Source organism: Macrotis lagotis, chromosome 4 (assembly GCF_037893015.1).
Source record: "Macrotis lagotis isolate mMagLag1 chromosome 4, bilby.v1.9.chrom.fasta, whole genome shotgun sequence".
In the NCBI taxonomy this organism is placed as follows: Eukaryota; Metazoa; Chordata; class Mammalia; order Peramelemorphia; family Peramelidae; genus Macrotis; species Macrotis lagotis.
In genome coordinates, this window is record NC_133661.1 from 200,824,786 (window position 1) to 200,852,633 (window position 27,848).

The following is a 27,848-nucleotide window of genomic DNA, read 5'->3' on the forward strand; positions in this document are numbered from 1 at the left end:
AGTCTCGTTTTGTGTTTGTCCAATTGTATTTTCTAAGGATTAGTTTTCTTGTTGCAAGGTATTAATCTTCTCTTGGGTTTCTTTTCCCAAATTTTCCAATTGATTTTTAAACTCCTTCCTTAATTCTTCAAGGGAGTCTTTCTGTACTGGAAATCAGATCATATTCTCCTCAGAGGTTCTAGGTCTCTCTCTGAGTTAGGGTCTTTTCCTTCCAAGAATTTTTCTATGGATTCACCTTTCCGCTGACCCTTCTTCATTTTCCTAAGCCCTTGAGTTGGGGAGGGGCTGGTTCACAGGGATTTGGTATTGGGATCACTAGAGGCTTTACTCACTGAGTACAATTTCTCTGGCTGGCCAGTAGGAGGTGCTGGTTGCTTTCTCTGTAGTGTCCATGACCTTGATTGAGGCCTTCTCCCTTAGCTTGAAGGGAGGAGTTGGAGCTATTGAATTCTTTTGCCTTCAATCAATGGTGGGCTTTATCCTGGGGTGAGGTCAACCTTTTCCATATTGTCAGCCGGGCTGGTTCTTCTGCTTACACACCTGTGCCTGAGGCAGAAGTAGTCTGCTATTATTTGTTCTGGAAGAGGCCTCAACTGCAATGGAGGCATGGACTCAGAGAGTTCCTCAGACCTGAGGAGCCCAGGGATGGTGTCCACAGCTCTCCTGCAGCAACTCTGCTCCCTAGTTGACTCAAGCCCCCCCAGTCTAGCCCCACCCCTGATCCAGCAGGTCTATCTTTTGGGCCCTCAGACTCCCTGGCTCCAATTCAGCTGCTAATCTGGGTGATGGAGGGGGGGGAACTGATCCTCCCTCTGCCTGCCGGAACTCACCCAAAGCTGCTGCAGAAGACAAATCCAGAGGTAGATGTTCTTTCTCCTGGCTTTTCTTTCTGGGATTTGTGGGTTGGATTTCTGTTAAGAGGTTTGTTTCATATGATAGATGGGGAAAGATCAAGAGATTTTAGAACTGTGCCTGTCTTCTCTCCGCCATCTTGGCTGGAAGTCCTACTTTATTTTTTTTTTCATAATTAGCATGTGTCTTATTTATTTAAAGATTTTATTTTTTATTTACACATTACTAAAATATTCTTGTTTTAAGACTAAACATACTATCCCCTCCCCCATAAAAAATATAAAACCTGAGAAATAAAGTAAAAGAAAGAGAAAAAGATGTTTCAGTCTGTGTTCTGATACCATCAACTCTGTCTTGGGTGGATCACATTCTTTTTTTCCCCTTTTTTTAAAATTTAATATTTATTCTCATTTTGTACAAATAATGGGGTTTGGGGGGTTTTTTTTTTTTACTTTTTTTACAAGGCAAATGGGATTAAGTGGCTTGCCCAAGGCTACACAGCTAGGTAATTATTAAGTGTCTGAGGCCGGATTTGAACCCAGGTACTCCTGACTCCAGGACCTGTGCTTTATCCACTGTGCCACTTAGCTGCCCCTCAAATAATATTTTTTTAATACGTTAATAAAATATTCTTGTTTAAGAGTAAACAAAATACTCCCTCCCCCAAAAAACTATAGACTCACTTGAGCGATAGAGGGGAAAGAAAAAAAATTAAAATTAAAATTAAAAAAATAATAGTAATAATTGTAGGTATGGCCAGGTGGCACAGTGGACGAAGCCCCAGCCCTGCAGCCAGGAGCACCTGAGCCCATATCCAGCCCCGTACACCCAACAATCACACAGCTGTGTGACATGCAAGCCACCCAATCCCACTGCCCTGCAAAAACCAAATTAAAAAAAGAAAGACCCAAAATAAAATAAAATAAAATAGTAATAATAGTAGGGGCAGCCGGGTGGCAGACAGAGCACTGTCCCTTGATCCAGGAGCACCCAGGTCCAAATCTGGCCTCAGACACCCAAGGATCACTCTGCTATGCGGCCCTGGCAGGCCACCCAGCCCCATTTGCCCCCCCCCCCAAATAATAATAATAAAAAATGTGCTTCGGTCTGTGTTCCAACACCACCAATTCTGTCGTGGGTGGATCACATTCTTTATAAGTCCATCACAAAAGTTACTTCCATATTTTTCTACTGTTGCCATTGCTGATCGCATCCCCCTCCCTTCGTATTTCTCCACTACCATGTACTATATTTTCTCTCTCCTTTCACCCTGACTCTGCTGTAGGGTAGTTGAATGGCCCAGCAGACAGATCCCTGGTCCTGGGGCCAAGAGGCCCGAGGCCCCATACCACCCCTTACCCAGCATCCACCTGGCCCTATGGTCCTGGAAAGGCCATCCAATCCCAGCCCCTTGCAAGAAGTAAAAAAAAAAAATATGTTATATCTAACCACTCTCCCCCCATGGTCCATCCTCTCCTCCATCATTCACATCACGCCTCTTCCCCCTGTCCCCCCCCCTTACTACAGATGCCTATACCCCATTGAGTATATATGCTGTTTCTTCTCCTAGCCACCTCTGATGAGAGTGAAGATTCCCTCATTCCCCCTTGCTTCCCCCCTTCCATATCATTGCAATAGCTCATTGTAATAAAGAAAAATCTTATTATATGAACTATCTTGGCCTATTTCTCGTCTCCTTTTTCTGTCTCCCATTACATTTCCCTTTTTTCTATTGACTCCCATTTTTACACCATATTTTATCTTCAAATTCAGCTTTCTCTGTGCTTCATCTATGGAATCTCCTTCTATGTGCTCTGTTAATTGAGAAGGTTCATCTGAGTATTATCAGTGTCATTTTTCTATGCAGGAATACATGCAGTTCATCATCATTAAGTCCCTCATATTTTCCCCTTCTCTTCCACTCTCTATACTTCACCTGAGTCCTGTATCTGAAGATCAAACCTTCTGTTCAGCTCTGGCCATTCCAACAACAACATATGAAATTCCCCTGGTTCATTGAAAGTCCATCTTTTTCCCTGGAAGAGGACATTCAGCCTTGCTGGGTAGTTGATTCTCGGTTGCATTCTAAGCTCTTTTGCCTTCCGGTATATTATATTCCAAGCCCTACGAGCTTTTAATGTAGTTGCTGCCAAGTCCTGTGAGATCCTTATTCCATGGTATTTAAATTGTGTCCTTCTGGCTGCTAGTAATATTTTCACTTTGACTTGGGAGTTCTGGAACTTGGCTATAATATTCCTGGGGGTTGGTTTTTTGGGGTCTCTTTCTCAGGGGCATCGGTGGATTCTCTCCATTTCTATTTTTGCCCTCTGCTTCTAGGATATCAGGGCAATTTTCCTGTAGTAATTCTTTGAAAATGATGTCAAGGGTCTTGTTGTGGCTTGCTTCCTTTGGGCCCACAGCGGCGACCTCCCTTGAGAAGGGGAGCTGAGAATAAGGAGTCAAGCCACTACTGCCTTATGCCTCCAGCTCAATTTTATTATTGCTTAGCTATTACATATATACTGTTAGGTCTTCCAGGGTAGAACAAAGAATAATGAGGTAATTGGAGAGATGACAGCAGGGTATATGGGCAGCGTCTTGCATTACAGGATGGGGGGTTATGTTAGGGAGGAGATGATAAGGCACAGCTGTATCTAATGCCCTTGGTCAGTGGGGCGGAATGTCCAGCTCCCAAGGACTCCGGCTCACCTTATCTCTCAGGGCGGCATGCCAACTCCTGAGACTGTCCAGGTGGCAGTTTACTTGGGATGATTTGTGTCATGGCTGTTAGAATAGCCTGTGTACTCACGTGGTCTTTTTGTGATCATGACTTTCAGGTATTCCAATAATTTTTTAATTATCTTTCCTAAATATGTTTTCCATGTCAGTTGTTTTTTCAATGAGAGGTTTCACATTTTCTTCTAATTTTTCATTCTTTTGGTTTTGAAGTATTGAGTCCTGATTTCTCGTAAATTCAGCAATCTCCCTGAGTTCTATTCTTTGAGGGATTTGTTTTCTTCAGAGAGCTTTCTTATCTCTTTTTCCATCTGGCCAATTCTGCTTTTTAAAGCATTCTTCTCCTCAATAACTTTTTGAATTGTTTTATCCATTTGTCCTAAGCTGGTTTTTAGCATGCTTCAGCATTTTTTTTGGATTTCCTTGACTAAGCTGCTGATTTCATTTTCATGTTTTTCCTGCATCTCTCTCATTTCTTTTCCCAGTTTTTCTTCTTACTCCCTCAATTGATTTTTTTTTTTAGTTTTTTTGCAAGGCAAATGGAGTTAAGTGGCTTGCCCAAGGCCACACGGCTAGGTAATTATTAAGTGTCTAAGGCCGGATTTGAACTCAGGTACTCCTGACTCCAGGGCCAGTACTCTATCCACTGCGCCACCTAGCCGCCCCTCTCATTTGGTTTTCAAAGTCTCTTTTGAGCTCTGTCATAGCCTGAGCCCAATTTCTGTTTTCTTGGGGACTTTAGATGCAGGAGCTTGTGCTTCCTCATCTTCAGAATGGGTGTTTTGATCCTTCTTGGGCTCACAGGCAAAGTATTTCTCAATGGTGTTCCTCTTTTTTTCTCTGCTTGCTCATTTTCCCAGCCTAAGCCTGTTTTGGGGGTGCTTCCTGAGCTTTTGGGACACTCCCACAAGGGTCTCTGTGTGTTAGGCTCTGTCCTCCCTCCTGGTCTGTGAATGACCATAAGCGTCCCCCTCTGCTACGGGGCTGAGGTGGGGGGCCCTGCTGTTCTGGGGTGGGGGGCTAGACTGCAATCAGGATCTGAGTGTGGTCAGAGCCCCAGAGTCCTATTCCCTGGGCAGAGGACACAGAGCTCTGCAGTCTCTCTCTTCACTCCCCTCCCTAGGTTCAATGGCTCATGCCCTGGGGGCTCCTGCTTACCAGCTCCACCTGCTTCTGTTTCCTGGATATGGACTGTCTTGGCCACACTGCTTGCTGTGTGCCCTGATGGCTGGGCTTCATGTGATCGCTCTGGCAGAGGTCCCCCATTGTTTCCCCAAGTTGTGCCGGTGCTCCTTGGGACGTAGCTCAGGAAACTCCCCCTCTGCTGTGTGCGTGGCTCCCAGCACCCTAGGGCTGCCTCCGGGAGGCTGAAGTTCTTTCTCTCTGGGGGCAGCCCCTCTGACCCCAGGGTACAGAGCCTTTCTGCTCTTTTCCGGGTTACCTTGAGTAGGAAAACTGCCTCACTGGATCCTTCTGTGGGTTCTGTCTCTTGAAAATTTAGAGTCCTTAGTTTATAAGTTTTATGAGAGAGCGCCTAAGACAGCTCTCTTGTTGCTATCTTGGCTCTGTCCTCTCCTCAATCTGGATCACATTCTTTATCATAAGTCCATCATAGAAGTTACTTCCATATTTTTCCACAGTTGCTGTTGCTGATTGTAACTCCCTCCATCCAAAACTTCCCACTACCATCTCTTATATATTTTCTCTCCTTTCATTCTGTCCCTCTTCAAAAATGTACTGTGGGGCAGCCAAGTGGTTAAGCAGACAGAGCACCAGCCCTGAGGCCATGAGGCCCCCAAGCCCACATCCCACCCCAGGGCCCCAGCAACCACCACCCAGCCCCATGGCCCCGAAAAGGCCACCCAATCCCAGCACCATGCAAAAAGTAAAAAAAGAAAATGTGTTATATCTGACTACCCTCTCCTATGATCTACCCTTTTCTCTATCACCCACATCCCCTCTCCCCCTGTCCCCCTTCTCTCCTTTTCCTTTAGATGTCTATACCCTATTGAGTGTGTATGCAGTTTCCTGTCTGAGCCATTTCTGATGAGAATGAAGGTTCCCTCATTCCCCCTTGCCTTCCCCCCCTTCCAATTCCATATTGAAATATCTTAGCCTATTCTACATCTTCTTTCTCTTACTCCCAGTACATGTTCCTTTCACCCATTGGATTCCATTTTTACAATATATCTTCAAATTTAACTCTCTCCTGTGCTTCATCTATAAAAGCTCCTTCTACCTGCTCTATTAAATGAGAAGGTTCATGTGAGTATTATCAGTATCATCTTTCCATGCAGGAATTCATGCAGTTCATCGTCATTAAGTCCCTCCTAATTTTACCCTTCTCCTCCACTTTCTATGCTTCATCTCAGTCCTGTATTTGAAGGTCAAACTTTCTGTTCAGCTCTGGTCATTTCAAAAGGAATATTTGAAATTCCTGTTTCATTGAAAGTCCATATTTCCCCCTAGAAGAGGATGTTCAGTTTACTGGGAAGTTAATTCTCAGTTACATTCCAGGCTCTTTTGTCTATTGGAATATTATATTCCAAGCCCTATGAGCCCTTAATGTAGTTGCTGCTAAGTCCTGTGTGGTCTTGACTGCAGCCCCATGATATTTGAATTGTGTCCTTCTGGATGCTTGTAATATTTTCTCTTTGACTTGTGAGTTCTGGAACTTGGCTATAATATTCCTGGGGTTGTTTTTTTTGGATCACTTTCTGGGGGAGATCATTGAATTCTCTCAGTTTTTATTTTACCCTCTGCTTCTGGGATATCAGGACAATTTTCCTGTAGGAATTTTTTTTTTAGATTTTTTTTCCCAACGCAATGGGGTTAAGTGGCTTGCCCAAGGCCACATGGCTAGGTAATTATTAAGTGTCTGAGGTCAAATTTGAACCCAAATACTCCTGATTCCAAAGCTGGTGCTCTATTTACTGCACCACCTAGCCGCCCCTAGGAATTTTTTAAAAATGAGATCAAGAATCTTTTTCCTGATCATGACTTTCAGGTATCCCAATAATTTTTAAATTATCTTCCTGAATCTGTTTTCCAAAGCAGTTGTTTATTCAATGAGATATTTCAAATTTTCTTCTAATTTTTCATTCTTTTGGTGTTGAACTATTGTGTCTTGATTTCTTGCAAAGTCATGATCTTCCTTTAGCTCCATTCTACATCAGAAGGATTTATTTTCCTCAGAGAGCTTTCTTATCTCCTTTTCCATCTGACCAATTCTGCTTTTTAAAAGCATTCTTCTCTTCAATAACTTTTTTTTTTTAGGTTTTTGCAAGGCAAATGAGGTTAAGTGGCTTGCCCAAGGCCACACAGCTAGGTAATTATTAAGTGTCTGAGACTGGATTTGAATCCAGGGCCAGTGCTTTATCCACTGTGCCACCTAGCCCCCCCCCCCAATAACTTTTTGAATTGTTCTATCCATTTGACCTAAGCTGATTTTTAACATGTTATTTTCTTCAGCATTTTTTTGGATCTCCTTGACTAAGCTGCTTCCTTTGTTTTCATGGTTTTTTCCTTGCATCTCTATTTCTTTTCCCAATTTTTCTTCTATCTACCTTACTTGATTTTCAAAATCTTTTTTTGAGCTCTGTCATCACCTGAGCCCAACTTCTATTTTTCTTGGAGTCTTTAGATGCAGAAGCTTGGACTTTCTTATCTTCAGATTGAGTATTTTGGTACTCCTTGGGACCAAAGTAATTGTCTATGGTCAAGTTCCTTTTTTTTTCCCCTATTTACTCATTTCCCTAGTCTGTGCCCGATTTTGGGGTGATTCTTGAGCTTTTAAGTATTTTTGTGATACCCCCACAAATACTCAGTGTGTGAGGCTCTGACTGCTCTCTTGGTCTATGAATGATCACAAACTCACCCCTCTGCCATGGGGCTGTGGGGAGAGGAGGGAGGGGGGTCCTTGCTCTATGGCAGGCCTAGACTGCGACCAGGGTCTGAATGTGGTCAGAGTCCTATTCCAAGGACAAAGGACAGACCTTAGCAGTCTCCCTCCTATCCCTTACCCTCTGTGGGCTGAGCACTCAGGGCACAGCTGCCTGGAAGCTCTTACTGGGCAACTCCACAGGCTTACTTCCATTTCCTGGATCTGGGCTTCCACTGAGTGATGCAACTGCACTTAGGGCCTGGGCTTTGCACTCACTCTGGCAGAGGTCTCCCTGCTGATCTTCCAAGTTGTGCTTGGTGCTCCATAGTTAAAAACATGGGAGAAAGTATCTGGCAAATGATGTTGAAAAGTAATCAGAAGGATGATTTTTTTAAGCTTTTCTCCCTAATCTGGAAATTTTTGGCAACATGGTAGGAAAAGTTGACACTGAATTGGAGTGGTAGGGAATGAAGGAATTGAGCTGGGAAGATACATAAGAAAATTTATCATAGAAATAAATAGTATTAAAATTGTGACAGTAATACTTTAACACAAACCAAATTTTTCTGTCCCTTAATAAGAGCAAATCATAAGAAAATAAACCTATATTGGAAATATAATTTTTTAAAATAACAACTGCTAAGGTACTTTCTGAGATCAATATATTGACTATCTCTGTAACCTTCTACAAATCTATAATAGAAGGTATTAATCAATTTTTGCCTCTATTTTAAAAATAGCTTTCACTTATAATTTTTTTTAAAATAACAATCATTGGTGCAATACATCCCATTTAGTGAGCTCACTCTTCTTTTGTAATAAGGGGAATTTGAACAAAACTCGAATAACATAGCTATCAGATCTCATAAAAGAAGCATTTTACACTTGTGGTCTCCATCCTTTTTGAAAACAAAGGAAGAACAATGCCACCATCTTCTAACCAAGGCAAGGGAATTAGCACTCCTCTTTTCCTTCTCACTGAAAATGGTCATTGAATGAACTGATTCACATAATTATGATGGCAATACTTCAGGATAACAATCATCATGAAATTATTAAATAGTTTTCACATAAAGTTTTTTGTTCATTTGTTTAGATTCTAGGAAGTAATCATTTTAATTTAATATACATTCCTCGATATATATTATTGTCATAATTTGAGTTTATATGCTACATTACCATCTAATTGAATCCATTGAAATGGAAATATGAAAATGAGCAGAATTCCATTCCAGTTTAGAGATTGAGTTCTTTGTGTTAGATTGCTCAGATTTGATTTCCTGTTGATGATGATGATACTGTATATAGTAAGATTGTATCTTTTGCCTCTCTATTTTTCTTTTTGCTTAAAAAAAGCAAAAACACTAGCTGTCTGAAAATCTGTTTATTCAGTATTAGCCTATTGTTATAAGAAGAATGTCTAATGTGGTATAGGAAAAAAAAGCTCTAGATAGTATAGTATGTTCTGCTTTAAGAAAATGATACATCTAGGTCATGTTCTTCATTGAATTGTTTTATAACCCAAACAATAATCCTTCATATTAGGCTAAATTTTTCATCTTGAGCCAATAAAGTTCTTTTCATCTCAGTTGGAGTGATAATCAACTTTATTTGAAATTTTAAGAAATTTCCTAAGGGATTCATTCAGTTCATTCAGTAAAAGTTTATAAAGGATGTATGTTGTCCTGGGCTATTTATTGGGAATATGAACTTGAAATACAATGTACTTGTCCTCAACCAGCTTACAGTCTAATAAGAAGAGATAAGACATCCTCACAAATAAATATAATACAAATTAGACCGAGGTAAATTCATAAGTGGTAATAATTCAGTAACAGAAAATATCAGCTTTGAGTGAGAATGGAGAATCAGTAAGGGCTTTATGGAAATGATATTATTTGAGTTGGTTCTTGATGCCATAAACTCTACTACTTGAAATCATTATTACCAATCAGACAGCATATTAGTGTGTTAAGATTATTGTCTTTAACATAGACCTTCTCTTTAGGTTTTTCTATTCTTATATTTCTTCATATATTACCTTGAATTATAGTTTATAGTTATGTCCTTAATGTGTTTCTTTATCATCTTTTCTCTTCTTCCTCTCTGTTTATTTTTGTACAGGGCAAACCTGTTAACCTGAAAGGTAACTCTTCAAAAATGGATGGGTTTTGCTCAGAACCTGGTGAAGAAAAGTAAGTTCGCTTATCTGAAAATATGATAGTTACTTTTATCACTTTTTTTCTAGAAATAGATGTTTTTTTAAATTAGTTAGGACTGTTACTTTTGGAATCTTTTTTTCTTTCAATTTTAGAGGCAAGAAAGAAAAAATCATGAAATCACAACCTTTTTTTAATGCTGTAGTATTTTATGTATAGACTTGCCTGATCAAAATATATTATGTTATTACATTGTCTTGGGAAACAGTATGTATTTTATGAATTTGATCTCATAAATTCTTGGTATAAATTTCATAGAATAGTGAGGTTCTAGTGAGGGTGTTAAGTGCTGCTAAACTTTCTTAATTTTAAAGTAATGCTGATCAGTTTAGAAACATACTATAGATGCAGTGCTATCACATGTTGAAAACAGTCCCTTATTACAAATATATGCAATGAATATTTCTTTTATTTTTCCTCTTCCAGTAACCATAAGGAACAGGTTGGCCAAAGGCGGCATTCTTCAGTAAGTAAAACCAGCTTCAATCATTTCCCTGGTTTTTCAACACTGTACATAACCTATAGACTTAAAAAAAATTAATCTTAGTTTTATTGATATCATTTGATTTTAAATCACTTTTTTTTCTGAATATATTCCAGCCCCATCTCCAACCCAATAAATGTCCCTTGTAACAAAAACTTAAAAGAAAAAGAAAAAACAATTCACTAAAAATAAACACCACATTGGACTTATCTGATAGTCTATGCAAATTTCATACTCACTTTTGCTATTCTAGTGTCCTTTTTTAGTTTCCCATGCTAAATTTGGGCATTATAATTACGCAACATTCAGTTTTTTTTGTTTTATGTTTTTTTCATTTACATCATTAAAATCATGTGTCTTATATAACAACTCTTTTGCATCTGCTGTACTTCTCTTAATTCTTGATAATCATAATTACTTATGCAATATTCTATTTATAAGGCAGTTAAATGATCAGTGGAGAGAGTATAGGACTTGGAGTTAGGCAGACACCTGAGTTCAAAATAGATAGTTTCTGTCTGAGCAAATTACTTTACCTTTCTCAAAGTCAGTTTCTTCATCTGGAAAATGAAAATGATAATGACACCTATATTATAGGATTGTTGTGTCTTTTTTTCCTTTTTAAAAATTTTTTTATTTATTTAAAGCAATGGGGTTAAGAGTGATTTACCCAAGGTCACACAGCTAGGTAATTATTAAGTGTCTGAGGTCATATTTGAACTCAGGGCCTCCTGACTCCAGGGCCGATGCTCTATCCATTGTGCCACCTAGCTGCCCCATGGATTATTGTATCTAATGAGATAAAAAAATAACACATGTAAAATTCTTTGCAAACCATAAAGCATTATATAACACTAGTGATGATGATGATGATGATGATGATGATGATGATGATGATGATGATGATGTTGATATGCTGTCTACTGGAATGAAGAAAGAGAAACAGATACAGCAAACAAATAACCATAATAATAATAATAATGTTGATGATGATGACTATCATCATCATCATCATCATCATCATATTTTTTACCACAATTTGACTATTACAAATGGCAAATAGGGGTTAAGTGGCTTGCCCAGGATTATATAACTATTAAATGTCTGAGGCTGGATTTGAATTAAGATCTTCCTGACTCCAACATTTACTGATGGGCATTCTAGTTCTGCAGTATCAGAAAAAGTGCTGATATCACTTAGAGAGCTAACAAAACAAATATGTGTGCAAATTAGTATTTGCCACTTTAAAGTAGTAAAAAAAAATGCTCAATTGAATCTCTTATGAACTGGTTTAGAAGATAACTATTTAGATTATTTAGGAAAGTCAAAAAATCATTTTAATAGTATTAGTTTTTCCATATATTTTCAATAATGAATTGTAGATTAGGATAGTAGTTATGTGTATTAGAACACAGGATGTCAGAGCTTGGGAGGGCCCTAGAACAGTAGTTATATGTATTAGAACACAGGATGTCAGAGCTGGAAGGCTGTGTTTTACAGAAATATAGTGTATAAAGACAGCATTATTAAAATTTTGCTAGGGGCGGCTAGGTGGCGTAGTGGATAAAGCACCAGCCCTGGAGTCAGGAGTACCTGGGTTCAAATCCGGTCTCAGACACTTAATAATTACCTAGCTGTGTGGCCCTGGGCAAGCCACTTAACTCTCTTTGCCTTGCAAAAACCTAAAAAAAAAAAAATTGCCAACAACCAGAGTTGAATTTCTTGGAAAGTACTTAGCCAAATTACCAAAAATTTGAGAAAATGATTTATAATATCTCTGTGATTTAAATGCTATTATTCTGGGAAGAAAAATATATGGTAATATAAAGCAGGGATAGAAGGCAGAACTCTTAGCAACTTTCTGAAGATAGTGAATTTGCCAAACCAATGGAATTTTTCTCTTTTTTTCTTTTAGAGGTTATGTATTTCCTTCTTTCTGTGTTTTTGGCAGCCATATCTGATAGGTACCTGAGCAGCTAGGTGGTGCAGTGAATTAGTCAGGAAGATCTCAATTCAAATCTAGCTTTGTGACTTTGGGCAAGTCAATTAACCCCTATTTGCCATCTGTAAAAATGGGAATATATTGGTAAAGGAAGTGGCAAATCACTCTTAAGATTTTGCGAAGAAAACAGTCAGACATGACTGAACAACAACAACAACCAGAGACTAACTGTGTACAGCTGATTGATTAGCCAATACCTTATTGTATCTAGTATTGTTTTTCTTTTTTTTAGGCTTTTTTTTTGGCAAGGCAGTGGGGTTAAGTGACTTGCCCAAGATCACACAACTAAGTAATTATTAAGTGTCTGAGGCTGGATTTGAATTCAGATCCTCCTGATTCCAGAGCTGGTGCTCTATTGAATGTACCAACTAGCTGCTCCTTTAGGATCATTTTTGAAAAATCATGCAATGCATTTTAAGAACGCTATGAATTTCTAGAAGCTTTGGATAGTTGTGGGGATGAGTTTTTCTGACTCAACCTTGTTGCTGTCAACTTCAGCTCAGACTATTCTGATTCTTGTCTGGGATTTCCCTTCCCTGAATGGAGAGCAGTTGGTGAGAAAAAAAAAGTAGTTAATAGCATCTTCTTATGCACCTTAAAAAGTTCATCTTCATTTTTTTTTCAAGGCAGTGGGGTTAAGTGGCTTGCCCAAGGCCACACAGCTAGGTAATTATTAAGTGTCTGAGACTGGATTTGAACTCAGGTTACACAGGTAATTATGAAGAATCTGAGGCTGAATTTGAACTCAAGTCCTTCTGACTCCAGGGTGATTCTCAATCTACTGCACCATCTAGCTGCCCCATATCTTCTATTTTGAATGCTGTAAAGAAATTAGTTCATAGCTCTTTTTAGAGGAACAATGGTAGTATAGCATTGTCAGACTAAAGTGATTTATTAAGTGAAATATAGAGTATACCAACCTAGTTACTAGTCTCTTAGAATAAAGCTTCATATTTAATATAACTATTTTAAGCTCTTCCTAATTTTTTTTTAATATATACATTTAATTATTTTTCCAATTACATGCAAAGATGGTTTTCAACATTCAGTTTTTTGGTAAGATTTTGAGTACCGCATTTGTCTCCCTCCTATCCCTCCCTCCTTCACTTGACAGTGGGTGGTCTAATATAGGTTATACATGTTAAACATATTTCCATATTAGGCATGTTGTGAATTAAGAATCAGAACAAAAGGAAAAAATAATGAGAGGGAAAACAAAAACATAAAAGCATTTTAAAAATGGAAAATAGTATTTTTTGGTCTGCATTCAGACTCCATAGTTGTTTTTCTGAATGTGGATGTTTTCCATTACAAATTCTAGAGAATTATCTTTGATCTCTATGATGGACTTGCTCTTCTCAGTAGTACAATATCAGAGACAATTCTAAAGGACTTGTGATTATGTTTTATGTTTTTTTCCTCTATCATGGTTCTTTTCCTTTTTTGTTCTGATTTTTCTTTCACAACATGTATTAATGGAAATATGTTTGGCATAGTTATCCATGTATAACCTATATTAAATTACTCTGTGAAAGGGAGGAAAATAAAGAAGGGAGAAAAATGTGGAACTCAAACCTTATAAAAAAGAATTGTTGAAAACCACCTTTACATGTATTTGGAATAATAAATTAATTTTTCAAAAAATTGGTTTTGATCATTGTATGGCTAAGAAAAGCTAAGTCTATCATAGTTGATCATCATCCAGTGTTGCTACTGATGTGTACAATGTTCTCCTGGTTCTGCTCACTTCACTCAGCATCAGTTCCTGTAAGTCTTTCTAGGCTTTTCTGAAATCTATTCATTCATGATTTCTTACATAATAATAGTACTGTATCACATTCATATTCCACAATTTGTTCAGCCATTCCCCAATTGATTGGCATCACCTCAAGTTCCAATTCTTTGCCACAACAAAAAGAGCTGCTATAAATATTTTTTGTACATGTGGGTCTTTTCCTCTTATTGTTATATCAAAGGGTATGTACAGTTTTATTGCCCTTTCGTCATAGTTCCAAATTGCTCTCCAAAAAGGTTGAACCAATTTACAACTCCACTAACAATGCATCTGTGTCCTAGTTTTCCCACATCCCCTCCAACATTGATCATTTTCCTTTTTGTCATATTAGCCTATCTGATAGTTATGAACTTGATTTAATTTGCATTTCTCTAATCGATAATGATTTAGAGCAATTTTTCATATGGTATAGCTAGCTTTAATTTTTCATCTGAGAACTGCCTGTTCATACCCTCATCCTGGAAAATGACTTGTATTCTTAGAAATTTGACTCAATTCTCTATATATTTTGGAAATCAGTCCTTTATCAGAAACTCTAGCAGTAAAAATATTTATCGATTTTCTGCTTTCCTTTTTTCTTGGTTGCATTGGTTTTATTTATGCAAAACCTTTTAAGCTTAGTGTAATCAAAATTATTTATTTTGCATTTTGTAATGTTATCTATCTCTTATTTGTTCATAAATTCATTCCCTCTCCTTAGATCTGACACACATTTTGACCTTATCTTTGTATAAGATATGATATATTGGTCTATAACTAGTTTCTAACTTACTGTTTTCCAGTTTTCTCAGCAGTTTTTGATGATTTCTGCTTTATAATAAAATTTTAGATCTGGTATGGCTAGACCTTCTTCCTTGGCATTTTTCTCCATTAATTCTTTTGATATTCTTGATCTTTTGATAAATTTGATAAATTTTGATAAATTTTTTCTAGCTCTGTAAAAAATTTTTTTTTGGTCATCTGAATGGTATGGCACTAAGTAAGTAATTTAATTTAGTTAGAATTGCCATATTTATTATATTAGCTTGGCCTACCTATGAGCAATTGACATCTTTTGTGAAAAGGTTTTTGTAATTGTTTTCATATAGTTTCTGAATTTTTCTTGGAAATTAAACTCCCATGTATTATAGTATCTACAGTTACTTTAAATGGAATTTCTCTTGCTGTGTTTTGTTGATAATAAATATAAATATATATTTAAATGATGATAATTTAAATGAGTATTTTATTTCTGGTAACTGCTAAAGCTGTTAAATGTTTCAAGGAGTTTTTTTAGTTGATTTTCTAGGATTCTCTAAGTATACTATCAGCATTTTACTAATCCTTCAAATTTTTAATTAACTGCAGACTTCAGCAGTGATGAATCAGGTGGATCTGGGTGGTTATTGAATTTGTCACGGAATTGGTTTTTCTTTTGTTTTTTTAGTAATAATGCCTGACTGCTCTTTGGATTGATTTGGCCTCAAAGGCTTCCCTCAGCTCTAAATCTATGATCTTATAATGTTTTAAAATTAATTGAGTTCCAGTGGATACACTGAATAACTTGAATAATTGTAAATGTATCCCTTAGATTTTGAAACCCCCACGAAGTCCTCTTCAAGACATAAGAAATGGAAATGAAATTGGTCAGGTGGGTTTTCAATGGTAATGCCTTTAGAAATGTCCATGCATCAATTTAATCATTGAAAAATGTGAAGTAACTTTATTAGATAATATGGAAATAGAATTTCATAAGTTATTCTCAGGTGGACTTGTAAAAGAAAGTCAAAGTCCCTAGTTAATCAACAATGCAGAATCACAAATTACTGGTTTTGTGCTACCATAGGCCATACAACATCAACTACATTATCAGCCTCATTAATTTTGAACCTAGGATTACCTCACTATATCTTTTATGGCACTAGAACTATAAACTTTTAAATGCAAAAAGAAAAATTTCTGTTAGTTTTCCATTGTAGAAAGGTTTGTGCCCTTATATCAAGAAAAATCATATAGTAAAAATACCTTTGGATGTGTGTTTCTGTGTGGGTAAAGATTTTTATTCTTGTTAGGGAAGGACTTTTCTCTATCTTGAATGGTTCTTCCTTTTATGGTCAAACACACTTATTCATTTCAAAGAAGGGTAAATTTCATACTTTAATGTATCTTAATTGTCCTTATATATAAGTTAATATTCTATAGGGGCGGCTAGGTGGCGCAGTGGATAGAGCACCGGCCCTGGAGTCAGGAGTACCTGGGTTCAAATCCGGTCTCAGACACTTAATAATTACCCAGCTGTGTGGCCTTGGGCAAGCCACTTAACCCCATTGCCTTGAAAACAATCTAAAAAAAAAACTAAAAAAAAATAAGTTAATATTCTAAAATTTTTCCCTTCTACATTAGGAATGAGATTCAAGGAAATTTTAAACTTTCATACATGTGATGTTTTGCAGAGTAAATTTTATTTTTTTAATCTGGACTTCAGCATGTGTTAGAATCAGACATTGAATCCAGGTCTTTCTGATCCTGAGACTGACTCTTTTTTTTTTTAGGTTTTTTTTTTTTTGCAAGGCAAATGGGGTTAAGTGGCTTGCCCAAGGCCACACAGCTGGGTAATTATTAAGTGTCTGAGACCGGATTTGAACCCAGGTACTCCTGACTCCAGGGCCGGTGCTCTATCCACTACGCCACCTAGCCGCCCAAGAGACTGACTCTTTTGCCATTCACATGTCAACTCTCTTGCAATGTATTATGTTAAATTAATTAAAAATTAAGATTGGCTTATGTATATTGTACCCTTAAGTTCTAGTTTATGACTTGATCTTAACAATAATGCCACCTATTTTTGTCCTTAGGACTTTATCAACACAAGAAGTCGGAAAAGCTCTCGTCGAGTTAGCTTTGCAGAAACCATTAAGTAAGTTAAAAAAGGAGGTAAATAGGGTGTTAGAAATTATGGGGGGTTTTTATTTCCATATTAGTCATGTTGTGAAGGAAGAATCAGAATTAATGGGGAAAAACATTAAAAAGAATAAAAACATACAACATTTTTTAAAAAGTAAAAATAAGGGGCGGCTAGGTGGCTCAGTGGATAGAGCACCGGCCCTGGAGTCAGGAGTACCTGGGTTCAAATCCGGTCTCAGACACTTAATAATTACCCAGCTGTGTGGCCTTGGGCAAGCCACTTAACACTGTTTGCCTTGCAAAAACCTAAAAAAAAAATTATTTGAGTTTTACAATTTTCCCCAATCTTACTTCCCTCCCCCCCACCCCCACAGAAGGCAATTTTGCAGTCATTACATTGTTTCCATGCTATACATTGATCCAAATTGAATATGATGAGAGAGAAATCAGATCCTTAAGAAAGAAGCACGAAGTATAAGAGACAAAAAGATCAGACAATAAGATATCAGTTTTTTTTCCTAAATTAAAAGTAAGAGTCCTTGGTCTTTGTTCAAACGCCGAAATTCTTTCTCTGGATACAGATAATATTCTCCGTTGTAGACACCCCCAAATTGTCCTTGGTTGTTGCATTGATGGAACGAGCAAGTCCATCAAGGTTGATCATCACCCCCATGTTGCTGTTAGGATGTACAGTGTTTTTCTGGTTCTGCTCATCTCACTCAGCATCAGTTCATGCAAATCCCTCCAGGCTTCCCTGAATTCCCATTCCCTTCTTGTTTCTAATAGAACAATAGTGTTCCACGACATACATATACCACAGTTTGCTAAGCCATTCCCCAATTGAAGGACATTTACTTGATTTCCAATTCTTTGCCACCACAAACGGGGCTGCTATGAATATTTTTGTACAAGTGATGTTTTCACCCTTTTTCATCATCTCTTCAGGGTATAGACCCAGTAGTGGTATTGCTGGGTCAAAGAGTATGCTCATTTTTGTTGCCCTTTAGACATAGTTCCAAATTTCTCTCCATAAATGTTGGATGTGTTCATAGATCCACCAACAGTGTAATAGTGTCCCAGATTTCCCACAGCCCTTCCAACAATGATCATTATTCTTTCTGGTCATATTGGCTAGTCTGAGGTGTGAGGTGGTACCTCAGAGAAGAAATTATATTGATAATATGTCTAGCTCTGTGTGATAGTAAAAGAATTGAAGAGGACAGTGTCTGATTAGATTAAAACAACTGAAAATTTTAGTTTTAAAGAGTTAGTATTTAAGTTTATGTAAAGACTAAGAAGAATGATGTCTTGGATTGGATTGGACTAGATATTAAAACTGTTAATGTATCTAAATCTCATTAAAATGGAAGTCTATTAAAAATAGTATAAAATAGATTCAGTATACTTTATTTTCATAAGCAAAGATCTAGAGTGAAGGGACTTGGGCAAAATGGGAATGTTTTACTATTTTCTTTGTTTTTTATTGTTTTTTGAATTTTACACTTTTTTCTCCCCAGTCTTGCTTCTCAACCCCCAACCCCCCACAGAAGGCAGTCTTTACATTATTTCCATTCTATACATTGATCTTCTGGTTCTGCTCATCTCACTCAGCATCAGTTCATGCAAATCCTTCCAGGCTTTTGAGAATCCCCCTCCCTCCTGGTTTCTAATAGAACACTAGTGTTCCATAACATTCATATTCCACAATTTGTTCAGTCATCCCCAATTGATGGACACGCACTCTATTTCCAATTTTTTGCCACCAGGGCTGCTATGAATATTTTTTTGTGCAAGTGATGTTTTTACCCTTTTTCATGATCTCTTCAGGGTGGTAGTATTGCTGGATCAATTTTATTTATTGCCCTTTGGGGTGTAATTACAGATTGCTTTCCAGAAAGGTTGGATGAGTTCATTGTCTTTTCTGGTCATATTAGCCTGTCTGAGAGATGTGAGGTGGTACCTCAGAGATGCTTTAATTTGCATTTCTCTAATCAGTAATGATTTAGAGGAATTTTTCATATGACTATGGATTGCTTTCATTTCCTCGTCTGTAAATTGCCCCTGCATATCCTTTGACCATTTGACAATTGAGAAATGTCTTGTTTGTTTTAATATTTTCAAAACAACAATATCCTCCAAGGGTTGGTAATACATAACTTATTTTTATCCTTTCTGCTGTAATTATATTTGAGTCAAATATTACATGTTGTGTCAGTGATTTTGTGGAGATAACAATTTTTGATGATTCTATTCCTAGTTTGTATTATGTGGGTAAGCTTTTTGCAGATCATTTTGAAGATGAGAAAATTGAGACTCAGTTTTTTATTTTTTGTTTTTTGCAAGGCAGTGGGGTTAAGAGACTTGCCCAGGGTCACATAGCTAAGTAATTATTAAGTGTCTCAGGTCAAATTTGTACTCAGGTCCTCCTGACTCCAGAGCCAATGCTCTATCCACTGTGCCACCTGGCTGCCCTGAGACTCAGATAATTTGACTAATTTGTTCATTTACTGCCAGTGAATGTTGAATTTGGAATTTATCGTTTTAAATTTTTTTTACTTTAAGTCTAACATTACAACAGACTGCACTATTACCTGTTTTTTCAGAAAATTACTCTGTAAAGTACTATACTTAGACTAGAGGGTACCAGGGAATGTTGTGCTAATAAGCATATGGGAGGTATTCAGATACTTGTAGGTTGAATTGATTTGTTAATTTTTATAGTTCTCCACCTATCATTTCAACAAAACTGTTTCTTATAAGTGAAAGGCACTCAACTAGGTGCTTGGTAGAGAAAGACAAAACCAAAACAGTACCTGCCCTCAAACTATACTTTCTTTTTATTTGTAAGCCAATGTTATTAAGTGGTTTGCCCAAGGCCACACAGCTAGGTAATTATTAAGTATCTGAGACCGGATTTGAACCCAGGTACTCCTAACTCCAAGGCTGGTGCTTTATTCACTATGCCACCTAACCACCCCCCCAAACTATACTTTTGATTAGATAGTATAGCAAATAAAGTAATTTGAGGTTAGATAAGCTCTGAAATTTGGGAATATCTGAGAAAAGATTGTGGAGGAAACACCAACTGAATTGAATCTTGAAAGAAGATAAAAATTTTAAAAGATGGAGTGAATACATTTTAGGCATGAGAAACAGTTTGTGTAAAGGCATGATCTAGATGGAATACTGAATTCAGAAAATAGCTGGTAGCTCTTAAAGACAGATTACATAAAGAGGAGTAATAGGAAAGAAGATAGGAAAAGTAGGTTAAAGTCATGGAGGAAGACCTTCAAATACCAGCCAAGGAGTCTGAGTTTATTTTCAGTGCAAAAGCCATTGACTGTCTCTAAGCAGAGGAGTGGGGTGGTCAGATCAGTGCTTTAAGAAGATGATTTTGTCAGCTGTGATCAAGTGAAGAGGGGAAATAGTGGAAGCAGGAAAATCATTTAGAAATCTTTGAAAGTAGTACATCTGATTGATGTAATGGCCTTGAACTAGGGTATGGCAGTGTAAATGGACTAGGCCCAGATGTGAGACAAGAATCAATAGACCTTGGCAACTGATTGGAAATAATGGAAAAGGCAGAAGGAAAGGTCAAATCATTCATAGGTAATGAATTCTGTGATTGGGAAAATAAAAGTTGGTATGGATGGATAGATGGATGGATGATTGAATGTATATTTAAGCATTTACATAACAGTGTCAAACACTGCTCAGAAGTCTCTCTATTGTGCATTGTCATTTCACAACACAATATCTCCAGCACCTAGCCTTCTACTGCCACCTGCATAAGCTTTCATTCCTTTTGCTGTTGCTAATAAGATTGATATTATGTTTCTTAGTAGGACTGAGGAATATAGCTACATAAGAAGGAAGCAAGGTGGGGGGGGCAGAGTCAAGATGACAGAGAAAGGGCAGGGACATGTCTGAGTTCTCCAAACCCCTCCAAATTTTAAATAATTCCCCCAAAGAAATTCTGGAGGGGTGGAATTTACAAAAGGAGAGAGTGAAACAGTTCTCTAGCCCAGATCAGCTTAGGTGGTTGACAAGAAAGGTCTGTTGCACTGGGGTAAGAGTGGAGTACAGTCCAGCACAGGAACACTCCAGCCAATGAGCTGGGTTGCCTGAATCAGTGGTAGCAGTGACAGTTTCCAGACTTCCTGGTAAAGGGGGTTAGGCAGTTGGTCAGAAGGAAATTAGAGGGATCTCTTTTTTGATCAGAGAAATGCAAATTAAAACAACTCTTAGGTACCAACTCATAGGTTGACTAAAATGATTGACCATTTTGCTCTTTTGTCATTTTAGTCAATGTTGGAGAGGAGGTGGGAAAACTGGGACACTAATGCATTGTTGGTGGAGGTGTGAACTTATTCAACCATTTTGAGAGCAATTTGGAACTATACCTAAAGGGCAATAAAACTGTAAATTCTTGGATCCAGTAATACTACTACTAGTTTTATATCCCAAAAAGATCATAAAAATAGGGGAAAAGACTCAAATGTACAAAAATATTCGTAGTGACTCTTTTTGCCAAAGAATTGGAAACTGAGGGGATGCCCTCAATTGGAGAATAACTGAACAAATTAGGGTATATGAATGTGATAGAATACTACTGCTCTGTAAGAAATCAAGAGAGGCTGGACTGAAAAACCTGGAAAGTCTTGGATGAACTGATGCTGAGTGAAGTAAACAGAATCAGAACATTTGACATTAACAGCAACATTGTAAGATGATCAACAGTGATGGACTCAACTCTTCAGCAGTGCAATGATCAAGAATAATCCTAAAAGACTTCATATGGAAAATGCCATCCACATCCAGAAAAAGAACCTTAGAATCTGAATGCAGTGCAAAGCATACTATGTTAACTTTTAAAAACTTATTTTATGCTTTTTCTTTTCTTCTCATGATCTCCTCCCTACCCCCTGTTCTAATTCTTCTTTCACAAGACAAATATTGAAGTAGGTTAAACACGATTGTAGATGTACTACCTATATCAGATTGCTCACTGCCATGGGGAGGGGGGAGGTAAGAAATGGTGGTAGAAAAATACGAAGTTCAAAAGCTTGAATAAGGATGAATATTGAAAATTATCTTTGCATGATGTATTTGGGGCGGGGGCTGGGAAGGTATGCACAGTTTGAGATTGCCCTTTGGATCTAGTTCCAAATAGCTCTCCAGATTGGCTGAATCAATTTGAAGCTCCACCAATAATGCATTAATGTTCCAGAATTCCCACATTTCCAACATTTATCATTTTCCTTTTCTCCACATTAGTCAATCTTATAGGTGGTACTTGAGTTGTTTTAAATTTGTATTTCTCTAATCAGTAGTGATTTAGACTTTTTTCATGTGATTAGTTAGCTTTAATTTCTTCATCTGAAAATTGCCTGTTTATATCTTTTGATCGTTTTTAATTGAGAAATGTCTTATATTATAAATTTGACTCAGTTCTCTCTCTCTCTATATATATATATTTGAGAATTGATGATTTTATCAGACACTTGCTGGAAATAAAGATTGTTTCCCAGCTTCCTACTTTCCTTCTAATCTTGGTTGCATTGGTTTTATTTGTGAAAAAAAAATTTAATCTCATATAATCAAAATTATTCATTTTGCATTTTATTATTTCCTCTATTTCTTATTAGTATCAGTTGAAGCATTAAATTCTCCAGCCCTTTATTTTTGCTTTTCTATGTGTATCTATCATTCTAAAAATATGTCTCTTGTAAAAGCAGCATGTCAGATTCTAGTTTTTAATCCATTGTGTTATCTACTTATAGGCGAGTTCGTCCCATTCACATTCAAAGTTATAATTACTAGTTTTCCTCATCATTTATCCTTTTTTCTTTTACCCTATCCCTCCACAGATATCTAATTTACTTCTGACCATTCCCTTCTAAAATTAACTTTCTTGTCCTTTTCTCTTGCTCTTCTATTCCTTAATCTTCTCATCCTTCTAAGAGTTTCTCCCTTATCCTCTCCCCTTGTCCTCTTCTTTCTTAATTGCATGCCCTTTTTTTTTAAGGCAGTTGGGGTTAAGTGGCTTGCCCAAGGCCACATGGCCAGGTAATTATTAAGTGTCTGAGGCTAGATTTGAACTCAGGTACTCCTGACTCCAGGGTTGGTGCTCTATTCACTGTGCCACCTAGCTGCCCCAATTGCATGCCTTTCTGAGAGGAGTCTGTTATACTCTTCTGGATGTATATGTCATTTCTTCATTAACTCAGTTGTGATGAAATTAAGCTTCTGAAACTACTAGCCATCCACCCCTTCCTGTGTTCCACTGTAATAGTGATTCCTTGCACTACTCATAATTGCTACATTTTACTTTTCCCTACAAATTTCATTTTTTACAGCATTCTTAAGAGTTCTAGATAATGTTTTCCCATATAAGAAATAAAAAAAAAATTGACCTCATTAAATTTCTTAAAATTGGTTTTACGTGTTTGCCTTCCTAGGTTTCTCCTGATTCTAGGTCACATTTTTCATTTAGTTCTAGTCTTTTCCTCACAAATACCTGAAAGTTCTTTAATTCATTAAATATCAATTTTGCCATTCGGAATTATACTCAGCTTTGCTGGGTAAGTTATTCTTAAATTATTATTTGGATCTCTTTTTCTGGTTAATTGATTTTTCACAGTTTTTTTTATTTTCTTGCATTAAATCTTTTTCCTCCTAATTTTTCCTTAATCTCTCTTTTTTTTAATTTTTAAAGTCCTTTTAAATCTCTAAGAACTTTTTTGGGGGAACTTGTGTCCATTTTACTTTTTTTTTTTGATATATAATTAGCTGTTTTGACTTTGCTATCTTCTGAGTTTGAACCCAGTTCTCTATCACTATAGTAGCTGTCTGTGATTGGATTCTTAAGTGGCTTATTTCTTGACTATTAGCTTTTCTCTTAGCTTCTGGGTTTTGGTGCTGTTGTTTTCTGAGCTTGACCTCCTATTCCTATCTGCCCCTATTCCAGACCAGGGCCCTCTGATTTGTTGTCACCACAAACACTCTTAGTCTCTGTGGTTCCTCCTGCCTTGCAAACTTCAGCTTACCTCTCTGCCCTAGAACCAGAATCAGGTACTGTGCTCTCTTGCACCTGACTACAGCCAGTAGGGACCCCATCCTTCTTTGAGTACACTCACCAACCTGTGCGTCCTCCTTGTCCACAACCACAGACTTGGGCTATATTTGCCCCCACATGTTCAATGCCAACAGAGTTCTGTAATCTTGCCCTAATCAGCCCTCTGACCCCACCCCCTACTGTGTGTGTGTGTGTGTGTGTGTGTGTGTGTGTGTGTGTGTGTGTGTGTGTTCACATGTACACATATAAATACGCATTCTTAAAAATGAATACCATTCAAACAGGATCCTGTCTCTAATGGGAAGAATATCATGTCATTGAACTGGCAGTTCAAATGCAATTCGTTTTTATTGGTATTTCATTAGAAGACTACATTAACAAATTTAAGTGATGTATTTGAGATGTATTGTTTTGTGACAAATGAAGTTCTTTTAGCTTTTTCAGCTTACGGATAACATACAGTGGGATAAAAGTCAAAAGTATTATTCTTAGTTTAATCAAAACAGAATATATTATTAAAGTGCTCTTCATTTGAAATTTAAGATTTTTGATTAAGCTTGATTGACTCTTCCAGAGTATTCCAGACTGAAATTCCCACAGAAGTTAAGGAGCAGCCAAAAAACAAAGGTGATTATGTTATTATTTTTTTAATGCACTAAACCTAAATTAGGCCAATCTTTTCTGAATTGGGTTTTCCTTCTCTCAGCTTAAGTAGATGTGAATGTCTGAGAAATTGACAAAAGTTAATGAAGCTCTATAATTGAGGTCCAACTTGGCCTCTGCCAAAGTGCTTTTCTTCTATTTATGGATATTCTTATGCATTTTTCTTATTGCGTTATTAATTCATCCTTTAACACATTGTATTTTCTGGTTTATTTTTAGGAAAAGATGTAGGAGAAAAAAGTTCATTTAAACAGTAAGTTATTTATGCAAATAAAAGTATATTGTTTCCTAGTTTCTCTCAAATTGAAATTTGATTTGACTTTTTAAAGTAGTTCAACTCTGAGGTCATTCAAAATTTAAGATTTTGAAATTCCACAAAAATTCCCTTCAAAAGATAATCACGGTGGGCGGCTAGGTGGCGCAGTGGATAAGGCACTGGCCCTGGAGTCAGGAGTACCTGGGTTCAAATCCGGTCTCAGACACTTAATAATTACCTAGCTGTGTGGCCTTGGGCAAGCTACTTAATCCCATTTGCCTTGCAAAAAAAAAAACAACACCTAAAAAGATAATCACAAATTATCTTTTAAAAATTTCTTTCTTTTTAGTGTACTCAACAGTCATTTTTAAATATTTTATTAACGTATCTTGATTTTTATATTAGATTCACTTCACAGTAGTCACTCTTACCAAACAATATCCTCCCATATGACAGAAAAAGGAAATACTTAATTAAGCAAAATTTATTGAGGTAGAGTATGAAACATTCTCTATTTGTGGCTCCTCAAGATTCATCTAAAAAAACAGAGTAATTGTAAAGTAGGTCATAAATTCTTCACTTGTTCATAGATCTGACATGTAAAATTTTCCATGCTTCCCTAATTTTCTTATAATAATTTTTCTAATGCTATCCTTTATAGCATTTAGCAAATAATATCTGTATATAGATAGCTTGACTTAATTGCAGTTTAAATATAGAATAGCAAAAAACTTTAAAATATTTTACTCTAATACATGAAGGAAAATGCACTGGATTCACTTGATTGGAATAGTGATGAATCCTCAATTTTCTCAGGGAGATGTTCCACTTTACAATTTAACAAATGGTGCCTGATGGGTAACAAGAAAATGTTTTAGCTTTTCTACCTGCTTTTCCTTACCCTCGAGTGCATCTCAGCCTGCTTCACAGTCCCACTGAGCTCTGTGCCCCCATAGTGCTATAGTGCTGCTATTTCCCTCCATCTACTGCCGTTATGGTCTTCTGAGACCTCATTTGCCATGACCTGCAAGATGCTGGGGATCTTAATCACTCTGAATCTGGAGGTGAGAGGGAAGGTGACCACTAGGACAGAGTCATGTTCATTATTCACTTTTGGGAAGAAATGACTCTGCTGATGGTCCCGAGGGTGAACAAACAGAAATCACTGTAATCATTGGAGTTGACATGGGAATGAATTTCCATCTACAAGAAACTAGTTTCACAAAAAGCTCCTATAAAAAATATATCAAGAATTATATAAAATTAATCAAAGAGAAACTTGAAGAACAGAAACCAGAAAGACTAAAAGTGTTTTTGATGGGAGTTATAGAATTAAACATATCCTTGTTCATGTCAAAACATATTGGTGCTTAATGAGTAAAAACATGAATTCAGCTGGCATGGTGGGTTTATTAGATTTCTATGAGAATGGGGTAATTCAATTTTGATTTTATGTACAGTATAGAATGGAAAAATTTTAATAAATTTAGCTGATTATTTTGGATCACTTCTTTGGATAACTGACTTCTGCTTTTCATTACCAAGTCTTGGAGAAACTTTTAACTAATGGCATCTTTTTCTCTCTATTAATTTTTTTGAAGTGGAGGATTAATTTTTAAAAATTATATAGTTTGTCTAAAATAAAGTGCATTTTAACATGTTTGAGAAAATTCCTGTTGGTCTAATTTCTTAAAGCTCAAATTATAATAATTTGATACAAGTAGCATTCTTCAAAGATCATTGTTGAATTAATTCTGGATCGTTTATTTTCTGCATAATTGTCTTCAGATAGACCTTTATACAGCTGATTGCATATGAAACTATTAATCTAAATTCTAGCTCTAGTTAAATCTGAGCTGAGTATCAGGAGATAGCCACAAACATTTCAGTAATATGAAATGGATCTTTGTACATTTCATTTCAATATCTGTAAGCTAAAGTAGAGTCAAGCCTGGAAGATATAACCCAAATTGAATAAAAGGAGATAGATAGATAGATAGATAGATAGATAGATAGATAGATAGATAGATAGATAGATAGATATAAAATGTATTCTATAGTGGTTTTGAAATAAACAGCATCAGTTTAGGCTCCTTTCATTTCCTTTTCATGGACAGTAAATGTAGTAGAGATTCAGTGGTTCACTGTAGCAAAATTTTTCTATGATCATATACTGTAACTGCCAATAATGAGTCTTCTAAAGGAAACATACAGAATATGTGTGCATAAATAAATATGTGTGTGTGTGTAGATATATATATGCATATGTGTATCTGTTATATCCATACATGCATACTATATATACTCCTGGAAAGTTCTTTTACTGGCTTCTCTATGCTATTAATGTTTAATGCAAATTATAATTCTGTATAAATCTTTTTATGAAGTGTAAATTATTAAATTGCTTTTATTTCATTTTTAGAGCGAAAAGACCAGAAGATAATCAATGTGAGATTATTGGTGAGTATGAAAGAGTAGATTATTTATCTGACTATATTAAATGTAAAAGAAATTTGGAGTATTGGAATGAGACATGTTGAAAATCTTCTTTCTCCTTGTATTTAGTATGATGTGTAAGAATATTAATGATTATAAGCTATTAAATCAGTATGCACAATTAAGCTAGGAAAAGACATTTATTTATTTATTAGTTTTTGCAAGGCAATGGTTAAATGACTTGCCCAAGGCCACATGGCTAGGAAAAAGAAACTTTTAAGATATGTATTTAACCTATAGCTTTTCTTATTTACTTGAATAAATTGAAAAAGAATATTAGTTAATTATATTAGAAAGTTTAAGTCAAAAGGATCCTCAGGTCTCTTGTATCAAAAGTTACAGTTATCCCTTCCACATCATGAATTTCTCCATCGTGATTTCTATATATCATGAGTCAACATAAGAAATTAAAAGAGTATTTTTGGGAAGTTTTATGGAAGCCATAGACAACATGTGAAGGCTACTATATGTCACTGAAAATTTTTAGAAACTCAGAAATGC

The 27,848-nt window shown here is 36.5% G+C and overlaps 1 protein-coding gene across 2 annotated transcripts in view; it reads left to right on the forward strand.

Annotated features, from left to right (window-relative positions):
• KNL1 (kinetochore scaffold 1) overlaps positions 1-27,848 on the forward strand; it is a 109,583-nt gene that overhangs the window by 13,308 nt on the left and 68,427 nt on the right. For both annotated transcript variants that reach the window (XM_074235109.1, XM_074235110.1), the window contains exons 2-8: positions 9,596-9,666; positions 10,117-10,156; positions 15,542-15,601; positions 16,806-16,867; positions 24,507-24,559; positions 24,815-24,848; positions 27,274-27,311. In XM_074235109.1, coding sequence (XP_074091210.1) covers positions 9,632-9,666; positions 10,117-10,156; positions 15,542-15,601; positions 16,806-16,867; positions 24,507-24,559; positions 24,815-24,848; positions 27,274-27,311 — 322 coding nt within the window. In that variant the 5' untranslated portion in view covers positions 9,596-9,631. The remainder of the gene's footprint in view (positions 1-9,595; positions 9,667-10,116; positions 10,157-15,541; positions 15,602-16,805; positions 16,868-24,506; positions 24,560-24,814; positions 24,849-27,273; positions 27,312-27,848) is intronic.